Source organism: Melopsittacus undulatus, chromosome 8 (assembly GCF_012275295.1).
Source record: "Melopsittacus undulatus isolate bMelUnd1 chromosome 8, bMelUnd1.mat.Z, whole genome shotgun sequence".
Taxonomy (NCBI): domain Eukaryota; kingdom Metazoa; phylum Chordata; class Aves; order Psittaciformes; family Psittaculidae; genus Melopsittacus; species Melopsittacus undulatus.
This window is the reverse complement of record NC_047534.1, coordinates 39,348,243-39,374,918: the sequence shown is the minus strand read 5'-3', so window position 1 is coordinate 39,374,918 and position 26,676 is coordinate 39,348,243. Positions and strand designations below refer to the sequence as shown.

The following is a 26,676-nucleotide window of genomic DNA, read 5'->3' as shown; positions in this document are numbered from 1 at the left end:
GCTCCGCCTCCGCGCGCGCAGGCAGCTGCAGCGGCGGGGACGGGAGGTGAGCGCCCATCCCCGCGGCGGCGGTGGTCGCCGCCCGTTCCCTGCAGTGGAGCAGGAGGATGCGTCCCAGCGTCGGGCTCTGAGTGATGGAGGGCGTCCTGTACAAGTGGACCAACTACCTGGCGGGTAGGCAGCGGGACCGGGGCCTCGGGGAGTGGTGGTGGTGGTGGTTGAGGTGGCCGGGGCCTGCAGCATAGGGGCGGTTGGCCTCATCCCGGCTTCCCGCGAGCGGCTGGGATCTGCGTTTAACGCGGTGGCTGAGAAAGGATTCGCTGTTCGTGTTGAGGGCCGAGCCGCTGCGTAGCGGCCGAGCGGCGCCCCGAAGACGGGCGGCCTGGAGCTGCAGTCGATGCTGGGGGCCGGTCCGGGGGGCGGCGCGGCTCGGCAGCGCTCCCCGTGTGCTTCCGTGTGTGTGGCGCGGGAGGGGGCGGCAGGCTGCGGCCGCATGAGCCCTATGGGCACCGGAGCGTCCGCCAGAGCCTCCCGACCCTGCTATGCCCTGCCCCACCGTCTGCCCTGCGAGCTGGGTGGGCAGGTGCCTCTTGAGACCTGAATAGAGCCTCGCTGAGTTGATCAGGGACTCTGAACAGAACAGGCTGGAGGGCGCCCGAAGTTCTAACGGCCTAACGGTGGGGTCTTCTCCTCCACCTCCGATTCCTCTCAGAGATATTGCAGCATAATAGCTTGGAAGGTTTCCTTGCTTGAACTTGAGTAATTCATAATAAATCTTAAATAATTTTTCAATGAGTCTTCAGTGCTAAATGTAGCAGTCTGAATTCTCTTTTCATTTACTGTGGGATGTTGTGTTGGTTTTTTTCTTTGTTTTAAAGTCCAGTGCTCCTGTATCTTTACCTGAAAAACCTGCAAAACATATAAAAATCCCCAGTTCTGGTTGAAGTCTCGTGAAATGTATTTTTAGATGTGCTCCTGGCAAATGCACCAAATGTCTACATTTGGCATCAAAACTCTGTGTTTGTTTGCCTTGTCCTCTGTTATAACAGAGGTGCAATCTCCCTCTGGAGATAGTGATGAATAGATGGTACTGTCAAGGTGAAACAGATTTCTCTTCTGACACTGTAATGGGACTCTGCCCCTCCAGAGCAAATTACCCTTGAATCATATATGATGAGTCTTAATCAGGTCTCGTGTTTGACTACTTCAGCATTATCTTCTTTGGAACTTAACGTGCGCTGTTCTGTTTCAGCATATTCAAATTCTGAATGTGGAGTGGTGTGAAACTGAGTTCTGAAGATTGATAAAATGTGGGCCACATTGCAAGGAATGTGCGTACTTGCTGTGAATTGAAGTGTATAGAGCATAACCTTGTGTTTTACTGGGCAAATATATGTCCACATATACTGGTGTTCCAATGAAAGAGAACAGTTGTACTGTAATTAAATAGCTGTTTGGTAAGATATTTTTGTAATTTCTTCATTATAAATGTGGAGAAAACATATAAGAAAAATTGTGGTTATGAAAGAAATGGTGAGTGGAAGTTTCTTTTCAAAATAGAATGGAAAATATCACTTTCACTTATCTGACCAAAAAAGTTACTGTAGCAAAATGTAAGAGGTCACAGGTAATGAGCCCTTGAGGTGTTTGATATAAACTTCCAATTTGAAGTCTATTGTTTAGGAAATAAATATTCAACAGTAACTGTAATTGCTGTGCAGGCAATAGACTGTTACATCAACACACAGAAAACTTCTGCTAAAAGTAGCCCTCTAAAACAGCAGACTGCAGAACCCTTCCTTCAGTCTGTACTGGCAAGCTGATAGCATCTGCTCTTGCCTTTCAAAATTACAGTGCTTCAGGAATTTCCTCAATTTCTGTAATGTAGGAGGGCAGCAAATTAAAAAAAAATCTAGTCAGTAAAGTTTTTAAATTTTAATACCAGCTTTCTTGCAATTTTACTGTCTGTGTCTGTAGCCAGGAGTAGGCTGTAGGACTTGCTCTCGTTGATGGTAGAAGTCAGGCAATAAAGGAGCTTGTTTTCTCCTTCATTAAAAGGAAATTAGAAATGCAGCTTTATTCCCCACTCCCTAAATAATATGTGTGCATCTAAGAATTTGTGAAGTAAAGAATTTTTAAATATTTTGTCAAGCATAGGATGCTTTGTTTGCCTAGTTTGAAATCGGAAGAGATTAGTTTTTTTCTTTAGCTTGCTTCTGTAGACACTTGGAGTCTTTTAAGTCCTTTGCTTCTGTTTTTTCCAATACTGGCATAATAGGAGGCTGGAAAAGTCATCCATGTTGGGTCCCTTGTTATCAGAATTGAGACAGGTGTTGACTTACCAGCTGTGCATGCACTTAGGAGATAGGAGCAGTGCAGAGTTAATGTTTTGTAACACAGTGTAGCAGGAAAAAAAACCCCACGTTTGTGCATTTCTGAGCTACATTTTACAGGACAAGGTCTTTAGTACCCTAACTGAGCAGGAAGTTCAAGTTTGGTGCTGAGTGTAAAATAAAAGGATAATTAATCTGCTTCTGTTGAACAGCTGACCTAGACTGTAGTGGGCCAGTGTAATTGTAATGCTCTACTGGAATATTTTAATTCTGTGTTATTTTTAGAAACAAAGGTGATTTACTAGGCAAAATGGTTTGCATTTAGTTGTATTAGACATTTGAGCACCTATTCCAATGACTGATATTCTATGAAGATGTGATTAGAAAAAGGGAAAACAAGAAGAAAAAGAAGACTGTAATGTACTTTAATCCAAGAAGGCCCATGACAGTAATTCAGTATGTGTTGTAATTCTGCATAGAGTTCTCGTAGATCTTTGTGTCTACACATCAACTGCTCTGTTTTGTAAAAGTAGTAAAGTCAGAGATTATTATATAATTTTGCTAATGCAAAGTAGATAAAAACCTTAGTAGAGAAGCTGGTGTATGCTCACAAGTGGACTAGGGCTGTAAGCCATGTCTCAGTTCTTCACATAATACCTGTCATTAAATTGTTGTTGAGTAATGGAGCTGGGCTTCTTTCAGAGAAAGTTAGAATGAAATATGAAGTTTCCACTGGCACAGAATAGGCAGAGAGAGAACTGTAGCAGCTGGTAACATCAGTCATTTATTTGTGTCTTACAAGTAAGTTCCTACAATCCTCAGTCTACCTGAAAAATACACTTGAAGTGAGAATGGTACTTTAGAGGTATGTAATTTATCAGCCTTCAAAATAGGCTTCCTTGGTGGCTAAACTGATATTTAAGTTTGCTTTAGAATGGAGTATGATGAAAACTGGAATACTGTTGATCTTGCATCCAAAAAGAATGGGAGTGAAAATATCCATATAATACTAGTCTTATTACAGAGAGGCTGTGATCTTCAGCTTCTGCAGATTGTTTACTTCCTGGTGTGTTAAAAGAATAGTTTAATATTTGCATTTTTAATTAAAGTTTTAACAGCCAAAGAGCTGAATTTGATTTGCAATTTAGTAATCAGACTAAACTGACTTTTCATTATTTGATCTCACTAGGTTGGCAGCCTCGGTGGTTTGTTTTAGACAATGGGATATTGTCATACTATGATTCACAGGATGATGTTTGCAAAGGCAGCAAAGGAAGTATAAAAATGGCTGTGTGTGAAATTAAAGGTAAGAATTAATAGATTTATGCTTGATGAAATTTTAGCTGCCAGGGAAGTAGAGATCACTGTTGTGGTTTAGCCCCAGCTGGCAACTAAGTACCAGGCAACTTCTTGCTCACTCCCTGTGGGATGGAGAGGAGAACTGAAAAAAGGTAAAACCACATGGATTAAGAACAGTTTGATAATTGAAATAAAGTAAAATATAGTAATAATAGGAAATTGAAAGAGATAAATAAAACCCAAGGAAGCCAAGCAATGCACAGTATAATTGCTCATCATCTGCTGACTGATGTCCAGCTCATTGGCAAGCTGTGAGTACTGAGCAAGATATTCTGTGTGATGGAATATCCATTTGGCTAGTTTGGGTCATCTGTCCTGGCTGTGCTCCCTCCCAGCTTCCTCTGCATCTCCTTACTGGCAGAGCATGGGAAACTGAAAGTCCTTGATTAGCGTAAGCGCTTCTTAACAACTAAAACATCTGTGTGATATCAACATTATTCTCAGACTAAAGCCAAAACACTGCACTGAAAGCTACTAGAAAGAAAATAAACTTTGTCCCAGCTGAAACCAGGACAGACACCGAATCTGATTTTTTCAGAAGAGCACCAGCAGTGACCCAAAAGGGGACATTATTATAAACCAGAAATGTTTAGTCTTTTGTTTTCCTGAGTAATTTTTACTTTAGTCACAGTTAGCAGCTGCCCGTGCATAAGTGATGGATATAATAGAGTTACTAAGTGAGCTGTTTCTGTCAGACTGTAAATTTAGCATTTGATGTATCCTAATCTGAAGGTCAACCTCCTTGGCTAATAGCAAGGCATTATCTAACTCTTCAGTGCTTTCACCTCTTCACCTCCTTCCAGATACCTGCAGATGGTGGGACTTTTGAAGTGGATACTTTATGAAAAAGTGGGAGTTCTTATTTTATGTGGGCCAATAAGTATTTTTCATGTAGTAACCCCTTTTTGTTGCTGTTCATGTAGTGTAGATGAAAACAGTGATGTAAAGTGGAAGATCCCATGTTTTGGCCATTCCAGTAGTTTCTTGCTTGTCATCTTGTTCTTTTAGTGAAGATAATAGTTGAAGTCTGGATTTGGTGGAGTCTCCTGCATGCATGACTAGCAGGGTGTGGGTCTGAAGGAACTGTGGTTGATAACATGAAACTCAGCAGTATATTCAGTTATGATTTAGTGTTGAGTATAATAGGCTATAAACAAAAATCCCCGTCAGGTCTTCATTCTAGGTCTCTGCAACTTGAAGCCAGATGTCATCTAGAAGGGATTCTTCAGTTTTTAGTCTACTCCTATGTAAATACTTGTCCTTGCAACAAAGCTCTTCAGTTTGTCATGTTTAGACCAGGTTTGGAATACAACAGTCATTCAAGATTCATATTCAGTATATTGTTAATGCAGAAAGGGAACCTCATTGTACTTGAGTCTGGATACTGTTTGGTGTCTTGTGTTCATTCTGACTTGAAGGCACGCTGGGGACAAGGGTTGAGCAGCTTTGGGTTTTTTGTTATTTAGTAGTGGTGCATCGTGATTTACTGTATTACTATAGGATTGTAATAAACACTTAAAATACTTAAATAATTTGATCAGGTTTTAATAAATAATTGCTACTGAGTGTATTTTTTTCTTCAAAATTGGTTTTGTTTTTTTTTCTCCCCTATCATAAGTTCATGCAACAGACAACACAAGGATGGAGCTAATCATCCCAGGGGAGCAACATTTCTATATGAAAGCAGTTAATGCAGCTGAAAGGCAAAGGTGGCTGGTAGCACTTGGGAGTGCAAAAGCCTGTTTAGCAGATACCAGAACAAAAAAAGAAAAAGGTATGTATGTATTTCCTAGAGCATATACAATCTTACCGCTTTTTGAAATGCTTGTTTTTAGATAATGTTAGTGCAAATATTGTGGTAGAAAGCCAATGTTGATTGTCTTTAAATTAAATTGCAATTATTTCTAGTCATCTATATGGTAAATTCCCCCTTGATTATTAGAGGTCCTTGAATTAGAGGTCCCCTCCATCGACCTTTTCTATCTTTAAGAAGCTGAAATACCACCAACTTCTTGTCATTAGAAGAACAAACCTACTGTTTGTAGCTGTTGTGATGCTGTTTTATTTCTGCTGTTTTGATTCTTTATAGTTAATATTGGTTTTTCCATAATTTTTCTTTTATGGGTTAATATAACCATTTCCAGCCACTTCTGTGGGAGTAAATTTCATCCATTAATTTTTTTATAAATTACATTGCAGCTAGAAAGATTTCAAATTTATTTATCCTGTATTATGCCTCTCTCATAATAGTCATTAAATTAGCATCAGTGATCTGAAGATACAAACTATTGTCTGCTTCAAGTACTGTTCTTGACTCACTGCAGAATCCAATTTTCGTCAAAAGTAAATGAAACTGAATTTTTAAACTGACACTTAAAATGAAAAGTGCTTAAAAATTGAAAGGTGTACATACATTGCATGCAGTACGTTGATATTTCCATTATTTTTTATAGAAATAAGTGAGACCAATGAATCTCTTAAAACCAAAATGTCCGAGCTTCGTCTCTACTGTGATCTTTTAATGCAGCAAGTTCATACAATACAAGAATTTGTTCACCATGATGAGACTCGCTCTCCTCCCAGCATTGAGGTATAGAATTTCTCAAATGCCATTGGAGAACCTAATTATATAATACACCTCAAGTTTTTGTTGACATCTTACTTTTTCATCTCTCTAATTTTAGGAGATTTAACCTAAGGTCAATTTTTGAGTGTTTGTATGTATATAGTACCAAAGGTGATTATATGTGCATAAAGTACCTGGATGACTTAACTGTATTCTAATGTGCATTAGGAAGAAATTGTGTTATCATTTGGTTAAAAGGCCAGAAGGACTCCCATATGAGATATGCAATAATTTGTCTTGTTTCACATCTCTGTTTTGGACAGAGTTGAAATAACCTTGTTTATCCATTCTTTACTTCTTTGTGTAGCAGGGTGTTCCATTTTTTTATTGGAGAAAGTTAGTGTTACAGGTATTGGAAACCTGCAGTGCAGATACATCTCTCCGAATATGCACAAGTAGAATTAGTCTAGTATTTCTGCTTTGGAATGAAAGTTGACAGTGGAAATTGTATTACTTTGAATTACTTTGTTCTTCACATTCTTAAGCAGTGTGTGGGCATTATCCTTGTCCAGTTCTAGGGCAAAGCGAGGGGTTGCATTTAGTCACAACACAACAAATTGTTGTCAATGTACAGTGAGGTAAAACTGACTTGCAGGCTCCTTGCACTGAAGTAATGAAGCTGTTACCATGTTCTGCTGCAATTCATTTATCTTGCTGAATGATCTTCTGATACCCGTTTGTCACTCTGAGACAAGCTTTTCAGTAAAAACATTCTGCTGTTGTTGATTGATACTCTAAAGAAATTCAGACGTTAGAAGGAAATTACAGTGCTGTCACATTTGTTTGCTTAAATTAATCTCATTGGAAGGTGTACATTTGATTAAATAAAATGGGAAAAGGAAGTTCTTAGGGGTAATGAGGGAAATTGATGTGTGTGAGCGGTGGTGGGAGACTTGTATTTGCACCTAATTTATTTTTTTATTCTTGCTTATGCTTTCATTTATTTTCAGAACATGAATGAAGCCTCTTCCTTGCTTAGTGCCACATGTAATACGTTTATCACAACGCTTGAAGAATGTGTGAAGATTGCTAATGCCAAGTTTAAGCCAGAAATGTTTCAGCTGCCTCACCATGATCCCTTAGTTTCTCCTGTGTCACCATCACCTGTCCAAATGGTTTAGACATTTTGAAATACTATTTTTTTCTAAATGTCATTTTGTTGGTTGGATGGGGGGAAGAATGGCAGAAGACTATGCTATTGCTGTGTGCTATGATGTCAACAGCTGAAATCTTGACTTTGTTATGATCAATACTGGTCCTAAATATAAGTCAATAATTTTCCATTCCCAGTATTCGTTTGCTAGCCTTTACATGACCAAAGTAATTTGTCATACCTGTCAAGATCCTTGACATGAAGTATCTCATAAATGACATGAGGTTTAGCTTTTCCTCAGTTCAACTGTTTCTTTGGTTTTTAGAATGCTAGCTGTACACTGGTCTTAGAAATTTCATTACCTTGCCTCCTGTTTAAACAGATAAGTGCCTTGTGGCTTGAAGCACTTCAGCAAGATAGCATATCTTTCAGTGTATGTAATTCAAAATGTGTGTATTAATCTAACATGTCCTTACCTAACAGAAAGGTGAGGAAGTTACTTAGGTAACTCTTCACTACTGATTATTTCCCTTAGTAGGGCAGTGTATGTGGAATCATCTTAAATGTCTTCTTGATCATACATATAGATTCCAAGATGAACTGTATTGTGGGATTTTGTTGTGGTAATCCCTTTCTTTGCACTTGGATATCTTGTCTCAGTATATTCAATTAGTTTACTTGCAAAGCTGATCATTATTTAATTTAAATTAGTAACTTTGTTTGATATGCATAGAGATCTGACAGTGACAGCAGAAGAACCACAAAGAATCAAGGGGCAGGATATGGCTTTATTGTGTAATGGGGAAATTAAGCTGGCGTTTGGTAGAGGGAAAATGTCATGATATTTTGGTATATCATAGCAATTAACAAATGACTCTATGAGTAACTTTTGAGCAAGAGAGTGTGAGTTCCATAGAAACAAGGTAGCATTTTTTGTAATAAACTATTTCCTGTGTGAATGCTTTAAAACATTAATTATTGGTGGCAATCTGTCTGTTTTCATAAAGTTAAATCAGATTTTTAACTAAGAATGATTGCTTTTAATAGTAATAATAAAAAGATTTCTTCTATCTTTGTAGAGACTGTAAATAAAGTAAAAATTAATGTAGATATGCATATATTTGTATAAGTAGCTTGTGACATCTTTTGGTGTGGTTTGTTGTTTGAATTTCCCCCCCTCCAGATGAAGCGTTCCATTAGCCACCCTGGTTCTTGCTATTCAGAAAGGTAATTTTCTATTTCATTAAGCTTTTTTCTTTTGTCTCAAAAAAATATTGCTGAACCTGCTAGCATTACAATCAAAATATTGAGAATGGTTCACTTGGGGAAAATGTAGTAAACAGCATAAATTGATCTAATTTTGAAAACTAAAGGTGTAGATTACTGGTGTTGGTAGCAAATAATGCAGCTGCTGTCTCTAGTACACTATAAAAATTTCTTCATGATATAAACTTTATGCAAATGACTTATTCTGACAAGTCCATTAAATTAGAGCTTGCATGCTGACATTCTCTTTGGATGAGTATTTCAGATTCTTGAGTTATTTGCATGCAAAGATTATATTATTTCCATTTTCAGGCTTTATAATTGTGAAAATAATGTTCTGTTGACTGTGCCATATTTAATTTAGCCTAGTGAAAAATATTGGTGCTAATGGTTGAATATAAGCACCAAAATTATTTTTAATTTAAAGTATATTAAGTTTGTGTGGGTTGATACAGATTTTTCTGACTGATAGATCTCACTTATTTTGTAGGAATAATCTGTCTGTAAAAGAACCAGTTTCATCTGTTCACCGGTTTTCACAGCAGCGCAGAAGAACATACTCAGATACAGAATCTTACAGTGATGCTCCCTTTGAAGATTCTCAAAGTGAGTTTGCAAGAGCAGTGGTTTTCTTTTGTCCCATTCTGTAAAGTTTATTACACTGTTTACAGCAAGGTGAAAGTGTACGCTGTTTACAACCAATATCAGCATGAGGAAAAAGTCTACTGATTTTTGCAAAGATTTCTTTGTAGGACTCCTGTATTATAAATCAGGGTACTTCTGTAGTTTGTTATGTGGCTGACTTCTGTCTTTCATTCATACTGAAAAGGATCTTACAGCTGGAGTAGTGGCATTTAAATCAGTGAGACTACTGACAAGATAAAATAGACACATAACCAGAAAAGGGATGTTTGTACCAATAGAGTCTTACATGAATGGTGTTGTGGTAAGTGCTGGGGAATACCCTTGTTTACCACCTGCTTGTCACAAAAGAAATACTTTCTGTGACCTCTGTGAGTGACGGGATAACTTCCACCCAGTGCACTGTAGAAAGATGGCTCATTTCAGTGGCTGCTTGCTTTTTGTCGAGAATGGCACTATTCTGAAATAGTGCAGCCTAGACAATCATAAATAAAATCAACCCCCAAAATTAAGGAATTATGCTGTTGTCAGAGTATTATTCCATTCTGATTAGATAGGCCTGCTGAGTTAGTAGGCAGTTCTGTGTTCTTACTTTTTGAATCTTGCTGTAATTTTGACTCCATCCTAATTCCTCTCAAGGAGCTTTAACTTGTCTGGTTCTTTTTTACTATTTCTAGTTTAGTCTTGCTTCCTTTCAGAATGCCTAGTGCCTCACTTGGATTGAAAGAACCTGAGGCCTGTGCATTGCTGAAATCCCATGTGAGCACAGAGGTACTAATGCTTTACATTCTATCATGAAGCAAGTATTTGCACCTCCACACCATTTCCTTGGTTCTTGATGCTTGCATGATGGAGGGTGACCACCTCTTTCATCTAGCTCATCTACCACCAGCTTAGGATATGCCAATATATATCCCAAGCTAATAAAGCTTAGTTTAGGTCCTGTTCTGTGCCTCATCATGAGTGTAGGTGCGCATCAGTCTGGCGTCTTACAATGCATAGGTTTTATTGATACCTATCTGGAGTTTCTGGTGTCAGTTACCCTGTCTGACACTTTTCAGGACTGCTGAGAAGAGTCTGACTGGTGCACTTCTGCTAATACCAGGCTTTTTTGGTTGTAGTTGTAGTTTCTAGGTCAGTGTTTCTGGTTTTTGTTTGTTTGTTCGTTTTCTTTTACTGTGTTAGAAGCTCCCTCTCCTAAATTCCAGTTATCTTCTTTCTTGTCACGTAGCCTAGCAATACCCAGTTTGCAGTAAGTCATTAATTTCATTTTAATGATAGAAAAATGTTTTAATTAAATGAGTATTGATGCGTAAGTTCTTTTTTTTTAAAAAAAAAAAAAGGTTCATGTGTTCCTCATGCAAAGTATGTCTGCACCTCACAGGTTGTTGTCCTTCAGAATGTAAACGTCATTGTCTATATAAAAAAATAAGCTACTACTTGATTTATATAAGCTGAACATTCTTCATGTGCATCATCCTTGGACATGATATTGATTGAAATCTTTCAGGAAAAGTCGAGAATAATTATGTTTGTGATTGCTTATGTTTAGGAAATACTTAGCAAATAGAATAATCAACAGAGTTGTTTTGAGGTTGACAATTAAATACTGACTGATTATTTTCTTAGGATCTGCTCATTGTTCTAGAAGTGCTGTCAATGGAGAACTGGTATCATCAACCATTCCTGAAGAAAATAAATCAGTATCAATGGAAAGATCTGAACTGGAAGAGACTTTTTCATCCTTTTCTTCCTGAAGCAACTGAAAGTATTTCATTTTCGATAAATAATGCTATGCAAAAGCTGCTGTAATTATACTGTTGTTACAGGAAGTAGTAATTTCCCTTTTTAGAAGGATTTCTCTGCACTTTATAGAATAACATAAAAACTATCTTTGAAGTGTATTTTATCTTTATATAGTTTATTTGCAAGAGTATTTTCCTAATATTTCACAGTTTGAATGTGCATTTTTTGGAACAAATGGTGGCTTAACAGTTAAGCATCCACATTTGTAAATGTAGCTCTTTTTAAAAAGTGTGAAGGTCAGACTGATACATTAGTAAACCTGCAGGTTATAAACTTCCTCCAAGAAAAATGAAACCTTTTTGCTGAAGTTCAACTTGTGCCATGGGCCTCTTGGTCATTTGTACGACGTCATCCACAAGGAGCTGTGATAAGCCCTCCAGTGGCTTTTTTGTCTGTGTAGCGGCTGTGGGAACAGGCACAAATGGTTCTACTCTAGCAGCTTGGTGGTAATTGACATTTGCCTTCTTTAAAAACACAAGGATATACATAATCTGGTCCTTATTTGTAGCCAATGAAGTAGAAATATTTAGTGTATTTTTCTATGTAAATGTATAAAAATAACTTAATATGAAGCATTTGTACCAAACATTGGATATTTAATAATTTTTATTTATTTATTCTTTTTTGCATCAAAAATTTCTACCTACTTTCACTACTAAAGATCTCGTAAAGGCTTCAAAATGTGCGTAAGTTGTATGTGGGGTGTGTAGTGTCATAAGTAGCTAATGCAGCACTATTGAGATTCACTCTGCTCACTTAAGATGTGTTTTTAGCAAAGTATGCTGGAAGCAAGAACTGAAATATTAGCCCATTCAGCTGCTGTTGTAGTCAATATTTGTATCTATACTTATTTTATTTATGACATATTTATACAAGAGGAAGCTTCCATTTTTGCAACTCCTTTGTATCTTTTGAGGATAGTATACAGCAGGAGATGGATTCTGCTCTCAATTACATCAGTGTAAATTTGCATTAACTGTGAGATCAGAGTCTGACTCTTAATAAATAAATAGAATATAACAGTGCCTACTAGCACCTTGGTCCATGAGGTTGTTAGTGTTAGCATTGTAAGCTTGTGGGAATTTGGGGGGTATTAATTTAGGGATAAACTTGGTCTATTAAGTTGTAGCTGTAGAGCACATTAAGCCATTTACTGTGTTTGATTTACATAATTGCTAAGTAAATGTACAAGGTTTTTTGCACTCAAGCACATACCAAAATCTTTTTGTATAATCAAATCTTCTTTAATTTGGTTTAACTAATTTTCCTTTTGTGTTTATGAATAGTTCAGTGGTTTTGAAGCAGGCTGGAAAGGACAGATGAGAATGGATGGAAGGTTTCCTTATAAATTTCTGAAATAATGATTTATCTATAACAAAATAGGTCCAAATTTTGAGGAAAAATATATGAGCTGTTGTCCCATGTATAAAATACCAGTTTATCAACCATTATATCAGGATCAGATGGAATGGAATAATTCGTACAAGTGAAGTTGCTTGTGGATACCAGCTCAGAGCTGTCATCTGTGCTCAGTTCTGTCAGTTTTCATGCAACTAGCATATGCATATCAGCCACACACATGCTTGTACTTTTTGTTTTCTGAATGTTTGCTTTAATGTATTTTGTACTACCCAATAATTGTAAAAATAAGTATTAAAAAAAGAATGTTCAGAGAAGTAAAATACATATTGCAATGAGAGTGTTGTCTTGAATCATATACTTAGAGATGCCTTTTTGAAATTTCACTGGTGTTTCTGCCAGCCTGTTCAGTGTTAATTACATGTCACCTTAATAAATACCTTTTTCTGGCTTTCAGCTATGACAGAGAAAACAGTTTGGACTGAGTGTGCAGAAGTCCTCTGAGACTGATCACTAAATGTAGAAGTAAATAATAAATTTCAATACTGGATTGTTTAGACAAAACTGGTAATTATTAGATTCAAGCATAAATTTTGCATATTACTTCAGCACTTTTGGGGTTTTCTCCATGCCACTAAAGCTGGAATGATGGTTTTGTGTATATGTAACATGTTCCTGCTAAGGTTAAATCAGCCTATTTACACCTGTGCCAACTTCTGAGGCAAAAACCCTAAAATGTATTTCAGTGAATTCGGTGCAGATGATTGATAGGCCATATACTTCTGGCATCTGAAGCAAAGAAGTAATTTCTGAAAATCATACTGGGTGAGATTGCAACATTTAGGGGCTTTAAGCTTAACGAAAATTGATGTCTTTATTTCTCTCCATTTAGTGAACAGTAAGCTGGGGTTTTGTTTATTCAGTTTTTTGGGTTTTTTTTTTTTTTCCTCACAGCAAAATCAGTCATTGGGTTAGGGATACTTAAGAGGTTTCTTCTGCTTTTAAAAAAATAATATATTTCAAAATTGAAATCAGAGCTATTTATGTTAAGATTATTTTCACAAACTATAAATATGAGTTTTACTTGTTTTGACATATCAGTTTTAAGTATTGTAGTGCAGCTGTTGTTCCTGCTGGGCTGAACAGTTTCACCTCTAGAAGAGAAAGTTACTACTAAAGGGGATTTTTATAGAACCTGGGTGCCCAAATCCACAGTTGCCATCCTGAAAATCTCTGCTGTCGGAGACGTTGAAGACCAAGAATGTTGAAGACCAAAGGACCATATGGATTTTTATTATTTCACTTGTAAAGCCCCACAGATGAATGTAACGGTGTATGTACATCCTTAGAATTGCCAGTGTTTGGAAAAGGCTTAGCCCCTTAGCAGCTTGCTTAATCGGTGAACTAAGGTTTGGAAATGGCATTCCCCCTCCCATACATGGCAGGAAACAGTGTTTCACTCACAAACTTGCTAGAAGAGAGTTATGGCCTGAAATGTAAACATTCTACAAGAAACACTTTAACTTTGCTCTTCCGGCTGTGTGGACAGTAGTGCTAAGAAGGTGTCATTTAGTAATTTGTTTAATTGGCATTTTGATAATTTGATAAATTTTGATAAAGTCTGGATGAGCAATCCCGAATGTTGTTTGGTAAGAGCATGTACACCAATAACTGTATCCTGACTGTTCTAGTTATCACACATGGGAGTGAAGGGTAAAGAGGAGAGCACAACTGTATCCTATGGATGTCTTTGTTTAATAACAACAGAGACGGGCCTCCTTCAGCTCTTTTCTAAAGGAAGGGTAAACAGCCATCTCCAAGGCTGTTAACTGTAGATGTCAAAGGTAATTCTTTAAATCCTCTCACTGGACAGGATTTAAAAGTGTCTTTTTCCTGGTGTTTCATGTTCTCTTGTGATTAATACTGCTTTGCTGTAGCTGCCCTTTCTCAGTACACTGGGTAGGCTGCCTAGGCATTTTCCACAAAGTTTGGGTTACAGTTGCAGAAGTGGGTCATGATTACCTTACATGGGTCTGACACTTACAGTTCTACACACTGTCATTTTCTGGTGTGTCAGAGTATCTTATTTTCTCTGTCATCCTTTCTCCTTTGTACTGCTGCTGTTAGTACTGTGGCTTGTTCCACTGTGGGAATATTTGACTTATTTTTGACTGTTAATGCTTGCTTTTTTTGTTTGTTTTTTAAATAGACATTAAGCATTCAGATTAATTTATTTTTTTATAAAGCCAAGCTGTAGAACAAAAAAAAAAAAGGAAAAAGTCCTAACTAAAAGAAGTTTTTCAGAGGTGTTCTGTTCATACAATTTTCTCCCCTTGAAGGGAAAAGTTGTTGAAACTAGAGGCAAGGATAAAAACTGAAATGTGATGTTAAGACTAGGGTTTCTTGATCCCTAGTGTGGTAAAAGGAATCTCTCTGTTTTATGACAGCTATCCATCAGCACACTTCTATTTCTTGGGCTGCCAAATGTAAAATGTTAGTAGAGAACCTGTAGCCCTCTAGTAGAATTTGTACAGCAGCTCACAGTGCTCTGTTAAAAACTTTTTGTTATGCATTGGGACCCGGGAAACATGAAGTCCACGTGCTTTACACACATAGCGTGGTAGGATCTTTTTCTTAATTTGGTCCTATAGTATAATAGATTTTCTCTTTAAAGAGAACAAAGGTTAACTTGTACATATAATATTATAATAATTAATATTAATATATAATAGTATATATTAATATATAATAATATATTAATATATTATATATAAAATATAATATATAATAATATAAATGTTATATACTAATAATTATTTAATAATATTTAATATAATTAATTATATAAATTATATCATATAATATATGTATTAATAATTATAATATAATGTATGTAATTATATAATTTAATAGAATTTGATTTATTTATATATTTTATATAATTTATATTAATATATATTTTTATTATAATATATATAAATTATAAAAAATATATATTTTATCTTTATATAAGTCATAGAATCATAGAATCATAGAATAGTTAAGATTGGAAAGGACCTCAAGATCTATAATATATATTTATATTATATTTAAATATAATATATAAATATATAATTTATATTTATAATATATTTATATATAAAATTATATATAGTATAATAATAAATAATATATATATTATATAAATATAAATTTCTAGTATAATAATAATTTTATTTATATATTAAATAAATTTAATATATATAATTATATATATAATTTAATGTATAAAATAATGTCTATAATTAATATATTATATAATAAACAATAATTATTAATATTAATATTGATATAATATATATTAATATAGATGCTATAATATATAATGCTAATATAATAAGCAAATAATTTAAAATGTTCATTGGTCGTTTTAGCTTTGTTTTTTATCCAGAGACTGCTTAATCTAGTATCTTGAAAATGTTACTGTTTAGGGATGTGTTCTGTGAAGCTGAATATTGAAGCTTCAGGTTGTGACTATCGATGTCCCTGTATTATCATTCACTGATCTGTCTTGTGGGAAAAAAAATAACCAAAAAACCAACAGACACTGGCCGAGCAGGCCAGCATATGAAGTTATCTATTAAAGATGTGTTTCAGCAAAGCCTGTAAGAAATCCTGCTTTTAGACATCTCTGAAGTTTGCTATGCTTGCTTAAGTAAGTACTGGACAGGGTCAGGCCAGAGAGGAACAGGCAGAATGAACTTTCTTACACTGCCATGACAGTGTGCTTTCCTCTTGATCATGTCTAGACTCAGTAGAGGCCACAGAAGACCAAGTTTCTAGTAGCATTCGTGGAGAAGAGTCCATGCTTAAATCTGCATATGTTGTCTGTCAGTACTGCTGCCTGCTGAGATGGCCGACTAGTGCATCGTTAGTTTTAAATTTATTACATGCTTGTGTACGCAGGTTGATTGTCGGTTAAACAAGACTGTACGTGTGTATTTTTGTGTCTTGTACCAAGTTTGTTGGTGTGGTTTTAAACATCTAATGGAGTTAGAATGAGAAGTATTCTTGATTTTTTTCTTCTTTAGAGATTAAAATAAATTGCCTTTTTTACCTCATTTTTATTATTCTTTTTTACTTTTCTCCCTAAGGAAGAAATGCCACACACTCTTAAACACTGTAATATTTCTTCTAAATGTTCCTGGTTCCATCACTTGTAAAAGTCTGGATCTTGTCCTAACCTACAGCTTAGCCCTTTCAAAATCCTTATTTTTATTTCAGTCCTTGTTTCGTCCCCATATATTAGCTTTTCCTGCATCATTTGGATAGCTAGTGGTTGATAGTATACCCCAGTATCACAGAATTGTAAAGGTTGGAAGGGACCTCTGGAGATCAGTAGTAGGTTTATAGGAAATTAAGAAAAAAAAATCTGTTTCTAGAGAGAGATTTATTTTTTAATAGTTTTTTAAACATACTACCTGCTTTACTACTTCTGACAAACTTGAGGGTATTTTAGTAGTAATAGCATGCTGAAGAGTCACAGTGGTATGCATAGTGTTGCTAACTAATGCTCCTACTCAAGAGGATTTTGTAGCTCCTGAAACAGTGTTGCATTGCTGTGGGTGTATTTGCTCCCAGGCTTTTTCTACTGACCAGAATGAATTCTAGAAGCAGAGTTCCTCCTTTGGACTTGATACTCTTCCTATAGATAACCAAATTGTGCCCTGCCTGCATGGGATTTGTGATTTCCTTCCAGGAATGCAAATACGGGCTTTGCTTCTCTAGGTATGTCAGCTGACAAGGGATGGAGAACTGATGGGGCATGTGCCCTTCATCACCTGTGGGAGGTGAGAACTTCTAGGTCAGGGCAGTTAGGGTCATTAGTCTGTACTACTTGCAGCTGCCAAAAAAAGGAGGCAATAGTCAGGTTTCCAGGAGGCAGTTTTTTAACCACTTTCAGCAGAGACCAGTTATAAAGAAGAGAGATTTGCAATTTATGTATACGGGATGTAATGAAAGGCCTGGAAATTCACTGAACAGAGGGATAATAAAAACAGCATAATGTTTAGGTATGTGCTAGATATTATCCTTAAATAACAAAAAGCCCATGATGGAAACTTAGTCTGACATTTTTGTGAGTCTTACTTCCTTGTGGTGGCCAGGCTGTTTCTGATAGATGGCTGGATTTTCAACAGATAGTTAGCTGCCTGGTTTACATTGGAGAACTGTACTGCTACTTTGTATTTTCTTTCAGCAACTCTTCTTGTAGTGTAGTACAGGAACTGTAAAAATAGAGCATAGTAAATAAAAACCAAGGACTCGCAGGAAATATGGTGCAAGAAAGCATGCTTTATTTCAAATGAACAATTCTATCTCAAGGAGGTTCAACAGCTAACAAGATTTTTTTACTACATTAGGAAAACTAAAGCAAATTGAAGTGCTCAGGATATTTGTTGTTGTAACAACAGTTTGTTTTCAAACTGTGGTTCATCGCTTAGTTGCCCGGGAGTGACTACTGGATGTCTAATACTACCACACACTCAATCACTGCATCCTACGAACCTCCGAGAGGGGGTACTGCTGCTGCACTTGAGTACCTCAATAGCTTTGTTGATTAAGGGGATGGCCAGGTGGTGTTACTTTTTTAAAGCTATGCAGGCAGTCAGTGTGTCAGAAACAGTACACAGATGGTGGGTGAACGAAGTGCTGGCCGCTTGCACTTTGTCCAAAAATAGTCAGTCAGGTATGGGAATTATGACATAATCAGATCCAACGTAAAACATTAAAGCAATGCTTACAGGAGGGTAATTGCAAACACCACCAATGCCTTACATTTCTGATTCAACATAAATATTTGTGCATGTATGAAATACAATGCACAGTATCATCTCTTAGGTGTAGGTAATCTTCAACAGGGAGCCTCTCTACCTGTTGAGGCATTCTTAGACATCAACAATGAGTTGAGGCACAAAAATTAGTTAAATGTTGAGCAGGGTAGTCGCTTGCTAGGAAACTTTCTCCTGCCAACTGTTAGTTCCAAAAGTTACATTTCAAAATGCCATAAAATAAATGGTACAAAACTTCATAACCGTTAACTTCGGCTATATACAGTATGTACATGTCAGTGAAAAAAAGTGTTTAAAATTCTTAGGTCAATAATGACTATAAATCATAATGTATAGCTCCGGACTTTGTCTCATTCAGGTAGGTACAAAAATATCTTTTTTTTATATTTACAGATCAGATATTTCAGTCCATATATGAATCACTTGTAAAAATACAAGTGTAAATTATACAGATCAAGCTCTCTAAATTGATCGAATATTAATATTCACAGTGGCAGAATCGGTACCAAATTCATTTGCTAAATTCAGGGTATAAAGTCCACCGTCGTTCTTCTGGACATCCATGATGATCAGGGTGGTTAGATCTTCACTGGTTTCAATGTGGAATCTGCCTTGCTGGTCCTGACTAGTAATTTTTCTCCCTCCGCAGTACCATGTTATTTCAGGAGCTGGTTCACCCGAAAAGGCACAAGATACTGTGAGAACTTTTCCTTCATCAATGCTGATATCAGATGGAAGAGCTTCAATTTTGGGTGGTACTCCTTTACAAAACAGGAGAAGAAATACCAAGTTAGTCTTCCCACTAGGCCATGCGGCAAGTCTATTCTGAGGACTACTTCAGGGTGTCTGAAGCACTAAATCTACTAGTAATTGTATTGCTCACCTCTCAGACCCGATTTAAGCATTTTACTAGTTGAACTCTCCAGTTGAGCCATGCTAGATTTCCCCATAATACTGCTGGAGCTCATCTCTACAAAGGATTCTTTCATGGAGGACATGCTTTTGGCAGACATGCTGGCAAATTTCATTTCAGTCATGCTGCTACTGCTGAAACTGCTGAATGAAGCCTCTTGTTTAGAAGAAGCCATTTGAAAGGACTGAGAAGAAAAACTTTCGTGCATGCTTGCGTCGCCACTTGTCTTCAATACTACCTCTTTTGGTGGTTCTTCAATTAGAGCTGAGGAGCATTGCAAAGACAGAAGGAAAAACCAATAACGTCATGTTAACAAAGTCATGCAGTTCTATATGGTTAATTTTACAGAAATTAAGAGACAGCATAGTTTGCTTTCCATGGAAAACTGCAGTGGAATATAGTATTATTTATAATAAGTTGATTCAAGATGTTGAAATCGCAAAGAGTAATTTATAACTGAAATAGGTAAGTAGAAAATTGAACAGTTACTAGGATGTATAAGCTTGAAGGAAAAACATGCTTATGAAAAAAACAGTTTATCACCCAGCATTTCCTGTTAGAACCATCACTAGAATTAGACATTGAGAATTTGTGTGTGTTCAGTCCATGTTTGTAGAAATTGTGAAACATCTTCAAGTTATTACAAGCAGGATATAGGAAAGTCTGTATTTCACTACATTGCTCTGTAGCTACAAAAGGCAACAGAAAAGCTCAATCACTGCAGCTTTCCTCCAAACCCAAGCACAGTCATACAAGCAAATCATTGCAACTCCTTGGTGCTAGGAACTGGGATATGATGCAGCAAATAAAATGCTAAACCCAGTTCAGTTATCACAATTTTTTTTTAACTGTGGAATTGTTTTGTTTTATTGGAACAGGTTCTGTCAGTAAATGAGGAAAGAGTAATTGCCAGCACCAAGGTCTTAACACAGTCATCCTAGAACAATGCTCATAGCCTTCTGTTAACATGCATTTGTTGATGTAATAGAGCATCTATGTGCTCCTCTCTGGATGTTATAAAGATTTCTAATGCTGTTTTAGTTCTGTGTAGATAATACACAAAAGAAATAGGAAATCATTAAGATACCTAAATCAACATTACCTGTGTTGTTTATCATAAGTATTTTTTGTAGATACACAACATCAAAAACTTGTGATTAGTCTGAACACAAGACCCAGAGAATGAACTTACGGATTACAGTCAAAGATGCTGTAGCAGAACACTGCCCGTGGTAATTTTTTGCTTTGACTGTGTATTTTCCGGTGTCACTTACTGCTGCATTTTGAATCTCAAGAGAGTATATGTTTTTAGAGCGTGTTACTCTGATGTGTGATGAAACAGCAATCTGGAGGGGAAAAGAATGGTTTCATTAGGATCGGTTTTATGAATAATTCTAATTTTTCTAGTAGATATATTAAATAAATACTTACAGGTTGATTATTCTTAAACCACTCAATTTCAGGAGAAGGATCCCCAGACACTTCACAGGTGAACAATACATCTTGTCCTTCATTGACATTTTGAGACTTCGGCTGCATGATAAATGTTGGCTCATTGGATTGCTCCTTAGAGAAGGTCAGAATGTATTGGCATTTAATAATGCCTTCATCAGTCTTACCCTCACAGGTGAGGATACCTTCATCTTTACTACTAGCCTTTTTGATAGTTAGTGTGTGATCACTTCCAGAAACACCGTATCTGTAATCATCTGAATTTCTCAGCTCCATTCCATTCAGCACCCATTTTACTTCAGAGGCACCAGGAATGTTGGCTTTCAGTGTCACTTTCTGCCCTTCGGACACTGTCATTTTAGTTGAAGATGTTTTAATTTCTGCTTTCAATTGTTTGACATCTTCAGTAACAATTGACTTCTTAATGACTTCTTCAATGGCTGCTTTTTCTTCAGTTGCCACTGCTGATTTCTTCTGCGAAGAAACTGTAAGCAACTCATCTTCTTTCTGAACTGATTTGTGAGTTTCAGATACACCGCTTACTTGGGAGTGGATATTTTTAAATACTTGGCCAGTAAACTGGAAGTTAGTTTTTGAAACACCTCCTTCCCCAGTGATTTCACAGGTGTATTCTCCTTTATCAGATTCCATGAGATCATGGATTTTGAGCTCATAGGTGCCATCTGCTGCATAATGAAACTTGAAATGATGGTTTTCTTTTAGTTTTTTGCCATCTTTATACCAAGCCACTTCTCTGACACTTAAAACACTGCTTTCAACTGCACAGGATAACTTCACCTTATCTCCAAGAGTTTCTGCTTTCAGATGCTGTTTTATCTTTGGTGGAGAAGCAGTTGGTAATTGTACTTTCTCTGCTGGTACTGTTTTGTCTGCAGGTGGTGACTTTGCTTTTGGGGGGCTGCTGATGGGTTCAGGAGATTTTACTCGTTTTGGAGACTTAACTGGCTCTGGAGACTTTACACGAGGCTCAGGAGATTTGACTGTTGGAGGTGCTGTAATAGTTTTTTCAGGAATTTTTGTTCTTTGAATGGTCAAAGTGAAATGTGCTTCCTGCCTTCCTTCGGAGTTTTCCACCACAACAGTGTAACTTCCCTCGTCGGACATCTGGACAGAAGTAATTTCAAAAGTAGACTTGTACTGTGTTCGTGTTACTTGGAAGCGCCTTGAAGAAACAATGGGTTGACCTGCACGGAACCATGTTATTATTGGTGCTGGTTCACCATCGACATCACAGGAAAATCTTGCAGTCTCCCCTTCAGAAACTGTGATTGATCGTGGCTTTGTAAGGATTGTTGCAGGTAGAGTGCTTTTAAATGCCTTGTGTACAGTCCTTTCCTCCAATGACTTTTCTTCAGCTGCCGTGAGTTTTTCTTCAGAAGCAGCATAGTGTTCATATGATAGGACTGATTCTCTTGTTGCTGACATTTCTGATTTAACCTCTCTTACTGAGGAACTTGCTTCTGTAGCAGATGCTTTCTTAAATGAGGAGACTGCATATGCCTCTGTTTTTGTCAAGTCAGGTAAAATTGACCTTGGTACTTCCTCATCTCTCCGTTGGGAAGAGTATGTAATGTAATCTCCTCCAGTAACATCTAGTGTTGCATAATCAGAGCATTCACCTTTGTAGTTTGTGCATACAGCCCGGTATGTTCCACTGTCATCAATATGGCAGTCAAGAATCTCCAGAGTTAATACACCACTGGTATTAGTAAAATGTATCTTACTACTCTCCTGGAGCTCAATACCATTATGGTACCACTTCACTTCAGCAGTTGGTTTTGACTGGACATTTAGAATAAACCTGGTATTATGGCCACAGGGTACCCGGTGTGAGCGCATTCTCAGGGTAATGCGAGGAGCATGGTCAAGGGTGAAAGGCTGTTGAGTAAGTACTTCGTATTTCCTTTCCATAGTTTTCTGAGTTTTCAAAGCAGATTTCATGGACTCATATCTGGAAAAGATATCAAATCGTGCCATCCTCTCAAACCGAGAGAGTGATCTTTCACTAGAAACTGGGCTAGGTGAACGCGGTCGAGTTCTCTCTGGTGTTGGGGATCTTCTCTCACTTTCTTCAGCAGGCCGTGAGTGAGGCCGTATTAATTCAGATACAGGACGCATCAATTCAATGTAAGTTGGAGAAAGAGATCTTCTCCTCCTTAGTAATCTAGAGGGAGGTGAAAATTCCCTGTGAACCTGTTGCACCATTTCTATTTCTTCTTCTTCTTCTGATGTAATCTCAGTTATTTCTCTTTCCCTCCTTCTTCTGAGTCTGCTCTTTTCCTCCTCTGCCATGTATTCGAGCTCACTCCTGTATTCAGAGAGTCGTTGAGCAGTGCCAACAGGACGGAGCAATTCTTCATCCTCTCTTTCAGCCATTATCCTTTGTTTTTGTTTAGGTGGTCTATAGGCAGCCCTGTCATGACGTTGACGAAGCTCTGCGTAGCTAGCACTGGTCTCAGCTTTGGTTGGGATGTGATAGCTTGAATACCTCAGCTGTCTTTTTCTTTCTTCCTCTGAACTGACCTGTGCTGCTTCAGTAGAGTACCGAAGGGCAGAAAGTTCAAAGCGTGGAGGGCTTCTGCTTGGAGGGGAAGCAGAAAAACCTAACTCTAGCTCTTCTTCAAGGCGCAGTCTTTCCTCTTCAGTTCTTTTCATGGCTAAATAGTCATCAATAGGCAGGAGTAATTCCTCATCAGACAAGTCACCAAGTGATCGCCTTCTTGGTCTGTAGTAATACTCGTAGTCTGGAGATGGGATACGCCGACGTGCTGGTCTCACAGTTTCCAGATCATCTTGTGTTAGCTTTGGTATGCGCCATTTAGGCTTATATTGATCAGAAACACGTGGCAGTGGCATCACATAAAATTGCTCCCACCTGGAAAGACGTATGCGTTTCTGGCGTTTCTGAACAGTTCTCTCAATTTTCCCTGGCATTTCATACTGGTCTCGCAGCCTCTTGTACCACTTCATGTCTGACAGAGGCACAAAGTGTTTAATGTTCTGATCTTCTTCAAGAGTAGTGCGCACATGTTTGCGAGGCTCTGGGACCTCATAGGGCATACGAAGTTTTCTTTCTTCCTTCTTTTCTTCTTTCTTAATTTCATATTCACCTTTGACAGTCTTAGTGCTAACAGCTGGTTTATATAAAATAGCAGCTTCTCTGAGAGCCTCTTGTGCAGTTTGTGTCAGTGGAACAGCTTCAGCACCAGAAAGGATCTCTGCCATTCGTAAGGTCTTGTCAATTTGCCTTTGTACATGCTTTTCCCGCTCTTCTTCAGACTTGTACTCACGCTTGACATATTTCAAGCGTTCAACTTTTAGATAAGCCTGGCAGCTTGTAGATCCAGCACTGTTTGTGGCAGTAACTCTGTAATAACCACTGTCTTCAGGTAACGTATCTCTGATATGCAAAGCATAATAATCTAAACCTTCATGAATTATATCAAAGTTAGGACCAAAGGACAGAGGTTGACCATCTTTCTCCCATTTCAGCGTTGGTTTTGGTACACCAGATACCCTGATCTCAAAACTGACATTTTGGCCTTCTTGACATTCAGCATTTGCCAGCAGCCTTTTAAACATTGGCCTTAGTGTGGCATCTGATGGAGGGGGATGTGGAATCACAGTCAGCTTAGCTTTGCAGCTGTCTTCACCATATTTATTGCGTGCCACAATACTGTATTCAGCATCATCCTCTTCAGTGACATTATTGATCAAGAGTTGATAAAGACCTTTATCTGATTCAAAAGTATACTTCCTATCATCATCACCAGGTTTGATTTTCTGGCCTGATTTGAACCAGGTTACGCGAGGTTCTGGGTGAACTGTTATAGTTACTCCAAACCTGACATTTTCTCCAATGTATGCAGTGCGGTTGTACAAAGGCAAGGTGAATTCTGGTGGACGTTCTAATAGTCTCATAGTATCAACCCGTCGTTTCACTTTCCTAACAGTTCTGCATCTGTAGTGCTCAGAAATTTCTCTCACATCTTTAACAAAAAGTTCTGCATAAGAGCTGTCTTCTCCATAGTCATTTACTACCTTGCATCTGTAGGTTCCATCATCAGATTTAGAAACATCTTTAACATACATAGTTGCCACACCTTCTTCATATTTGATTTCATATTTCTCATTGCTTTCTAATTGCCTCATACCAAAGTACCATGTGACTTGTGTGGACTGATCATAGTTTTCAATCCTACATACATATTTGGCATGCCCTCCTTCTTCCACAACAGCATGCTTTATCTGCCCAGTAATGGGACCAATGTCTATTGGCGCAACTTTAACTTTAGCCACTGTTATGCCTTTCTGAGATCTAATCGCGCCTCCACAGGAAATACGGGCTACTGAAACAACTGTGTTCCATTCCTTCTTTACTAGAGTTTGGTAGTAACGCCTGTGCCTCAAGGTCTTGATGACTTTAGTGCTGGTCTTTTCTGTTTGCTGTTTTAGCCATACGTGGTTAAGTGCTTCAGCAGCTGTCATCCGAGCTTTTCTTTCCTTTACTAGTAGGCGATCAATGAAGTCCATGGCCTCAATGCTTAAGTCTTTGAATGCTTCATCATCAAAGTTGTATTCAGCATTCAGAATATTTTCAATAACTTGTTGGTTTGTTTCGGCAATGAAAGGATTGATGCCACTGAGAAGTATGTATGTTAGAGCACCAACTGACCACATGTCAGTAGCTGTACTGACTAAATCATGATGATGTACTTCAGGTGCATAATATTCAGGAGAGGTGAACTGGAGCCTAAAGCTGTCTCCAGGCTTCAGTTGTCTGGCTTGACCAAATTCAACAATTTTAACTGCAGAGCTTCTTCTTGTGACATAAATAATATTGTCTGGCTTAATATCAAAATGTCCAATGCTATGGCGATGCAAAAATTCTAGTGCATCACAGACTTGGCGTACATAACTTACTATTTCTCTTTCATTAAGTTCAAATGAAGCTGTGCTGATTCTTTCAAAGATGTCAACTCCAGAAATGAATTCAAAGATCATGACCAATTCTTCTAGGCTCTCAAAAGATTCATGAAGATACAGGATATTTCGGTGCCTAGCAATGTTAAGAATGGAAATTTCTTTCTTTACCAAAACTTGGTCAGCACCCTTTACTTTGACAAATTTAGCCAGGTAAGTCTTCTTTGAAACTGCTTCAACACAGCGGTGTACAATGCCAAACTGCCCACGTCCAAGCTCTTCTGCAATCATGTACCTGTTATAGAGTTCCTTTGTAGAATAGTGAGCTGCTTTATCTGTGGTGACTTCTCTTGCCTCATCAACTTCTTCATCGTAATTCATTACCCTGGTCTTATCTTCTTTTGTTATAATTGGATCAGTAGGTTCAGAAGGCTGGCTTTGGCCAAACTTGTTTTCTGCAATTACACGGAACTGGTAGGTGGTTTTGCCAAACAGATTCACCACTGTGTACCGTGTATCACGAGCCTGTGCAACACGAATCCATTGCTCTGCTGTTGTAGCACGTTTCTCAATAATGTAGTTTATGATTCTGCTTCCACCATCAGTAGCTGGTTCATTCCAGGTTAAATTAACTGAATCCCTTGAAATGTCAGTTACCGTCAAACCTCTTGGTGGATCAGGCACATCAGCTACATCTAGTTCAACTGTTTTTTGGTCAATTCCAAATCTATTTTTGGCACAAACAATGTAAAAACCTGCATCTTTTCTGTCAACACCATTTGGGAAAACAAGAGATGTGAATGATCGCGTAACAATGACTTGGTAGTGTCCATTAGTATCAATGAGGTCTTGTCCCTTCTGCCATGTGATCACAGGGGTTGGCTTGCCACTGAATGGGATCTTGATGCTCACTACTTCCCCTCGGAGGGCATGAACAGCTCCCATGCCTTCCAGATTTTTGGGCAAGTGAATCTTTGCAGGAACTGGAATAGAAAGAAAAAACAACACATGAAAAAAAGCCCATGAGAAAAGCACCAGCAGTCTAAATATTCAAA

At 37.6% G+C, this 26,676-nt stretch overlaps 2 protein-coding genes across 2 annotated transcripts in view; one reads left to right on the top strand and one right to left on the bottom strand.

The window, feature by feature from the left end:
• The first annotated feature begins 3 nt into the window (after nt 1-3).
• On the top strand, nt 4-12,822 carry PLEKHA3 (pleckstrin homology domain containing A3). Its single transcript, XM_034065394.1, has 8 exons — nt 4-174; nt 3,523-3,639; nt 5,311-5,466; nt 6,146-6,282; nt 7,269-7,433; nt 8,595-8,638; nt 9,168-9,283; nt 10,949-12,822. Exons 1-8 carry the CDS (start codon nt 135-137, stop codon nt 11,074-11,076), a joined length of 903 nt encoding a protein of 300 aa, XP_033921285.1. The 5' UTR covers nt 4-134; the 3' UTR covers nt 11,077-12,822.
• A 4,976-nt stretch (nt 12,823-17,798) lies between these two features.
• Nucleotides 17,799-26,676, bottom strand: part of TTN (titin) — a 246,511-nt gene continuing 237,633 nt past the window's right edge. Inside the window, exons 252-255 of the mRNA XM_034065601.1 lie at nt 20,657-26,604; nt 20,418-20,571; nt 19,196-19,489; nt 17,799-19,073 (exon numbers count right to left, since the gene is read on the bottom strand). Coding sequence (XP_033921492.1) covers nt 18,775-19,073; nt 19,196-19,489; nt 20,418-20,571; nt 20,657-26,604 — 6,695 coding nt within the window. The 3' untranslated portion in view covers nt 17,799-18,774. The remainder of the gene's footprint in view (nt 19,074-19,195; nt 19,490-20,417; nt 20,572-20,656; nt 26,605-26,676) is intronic.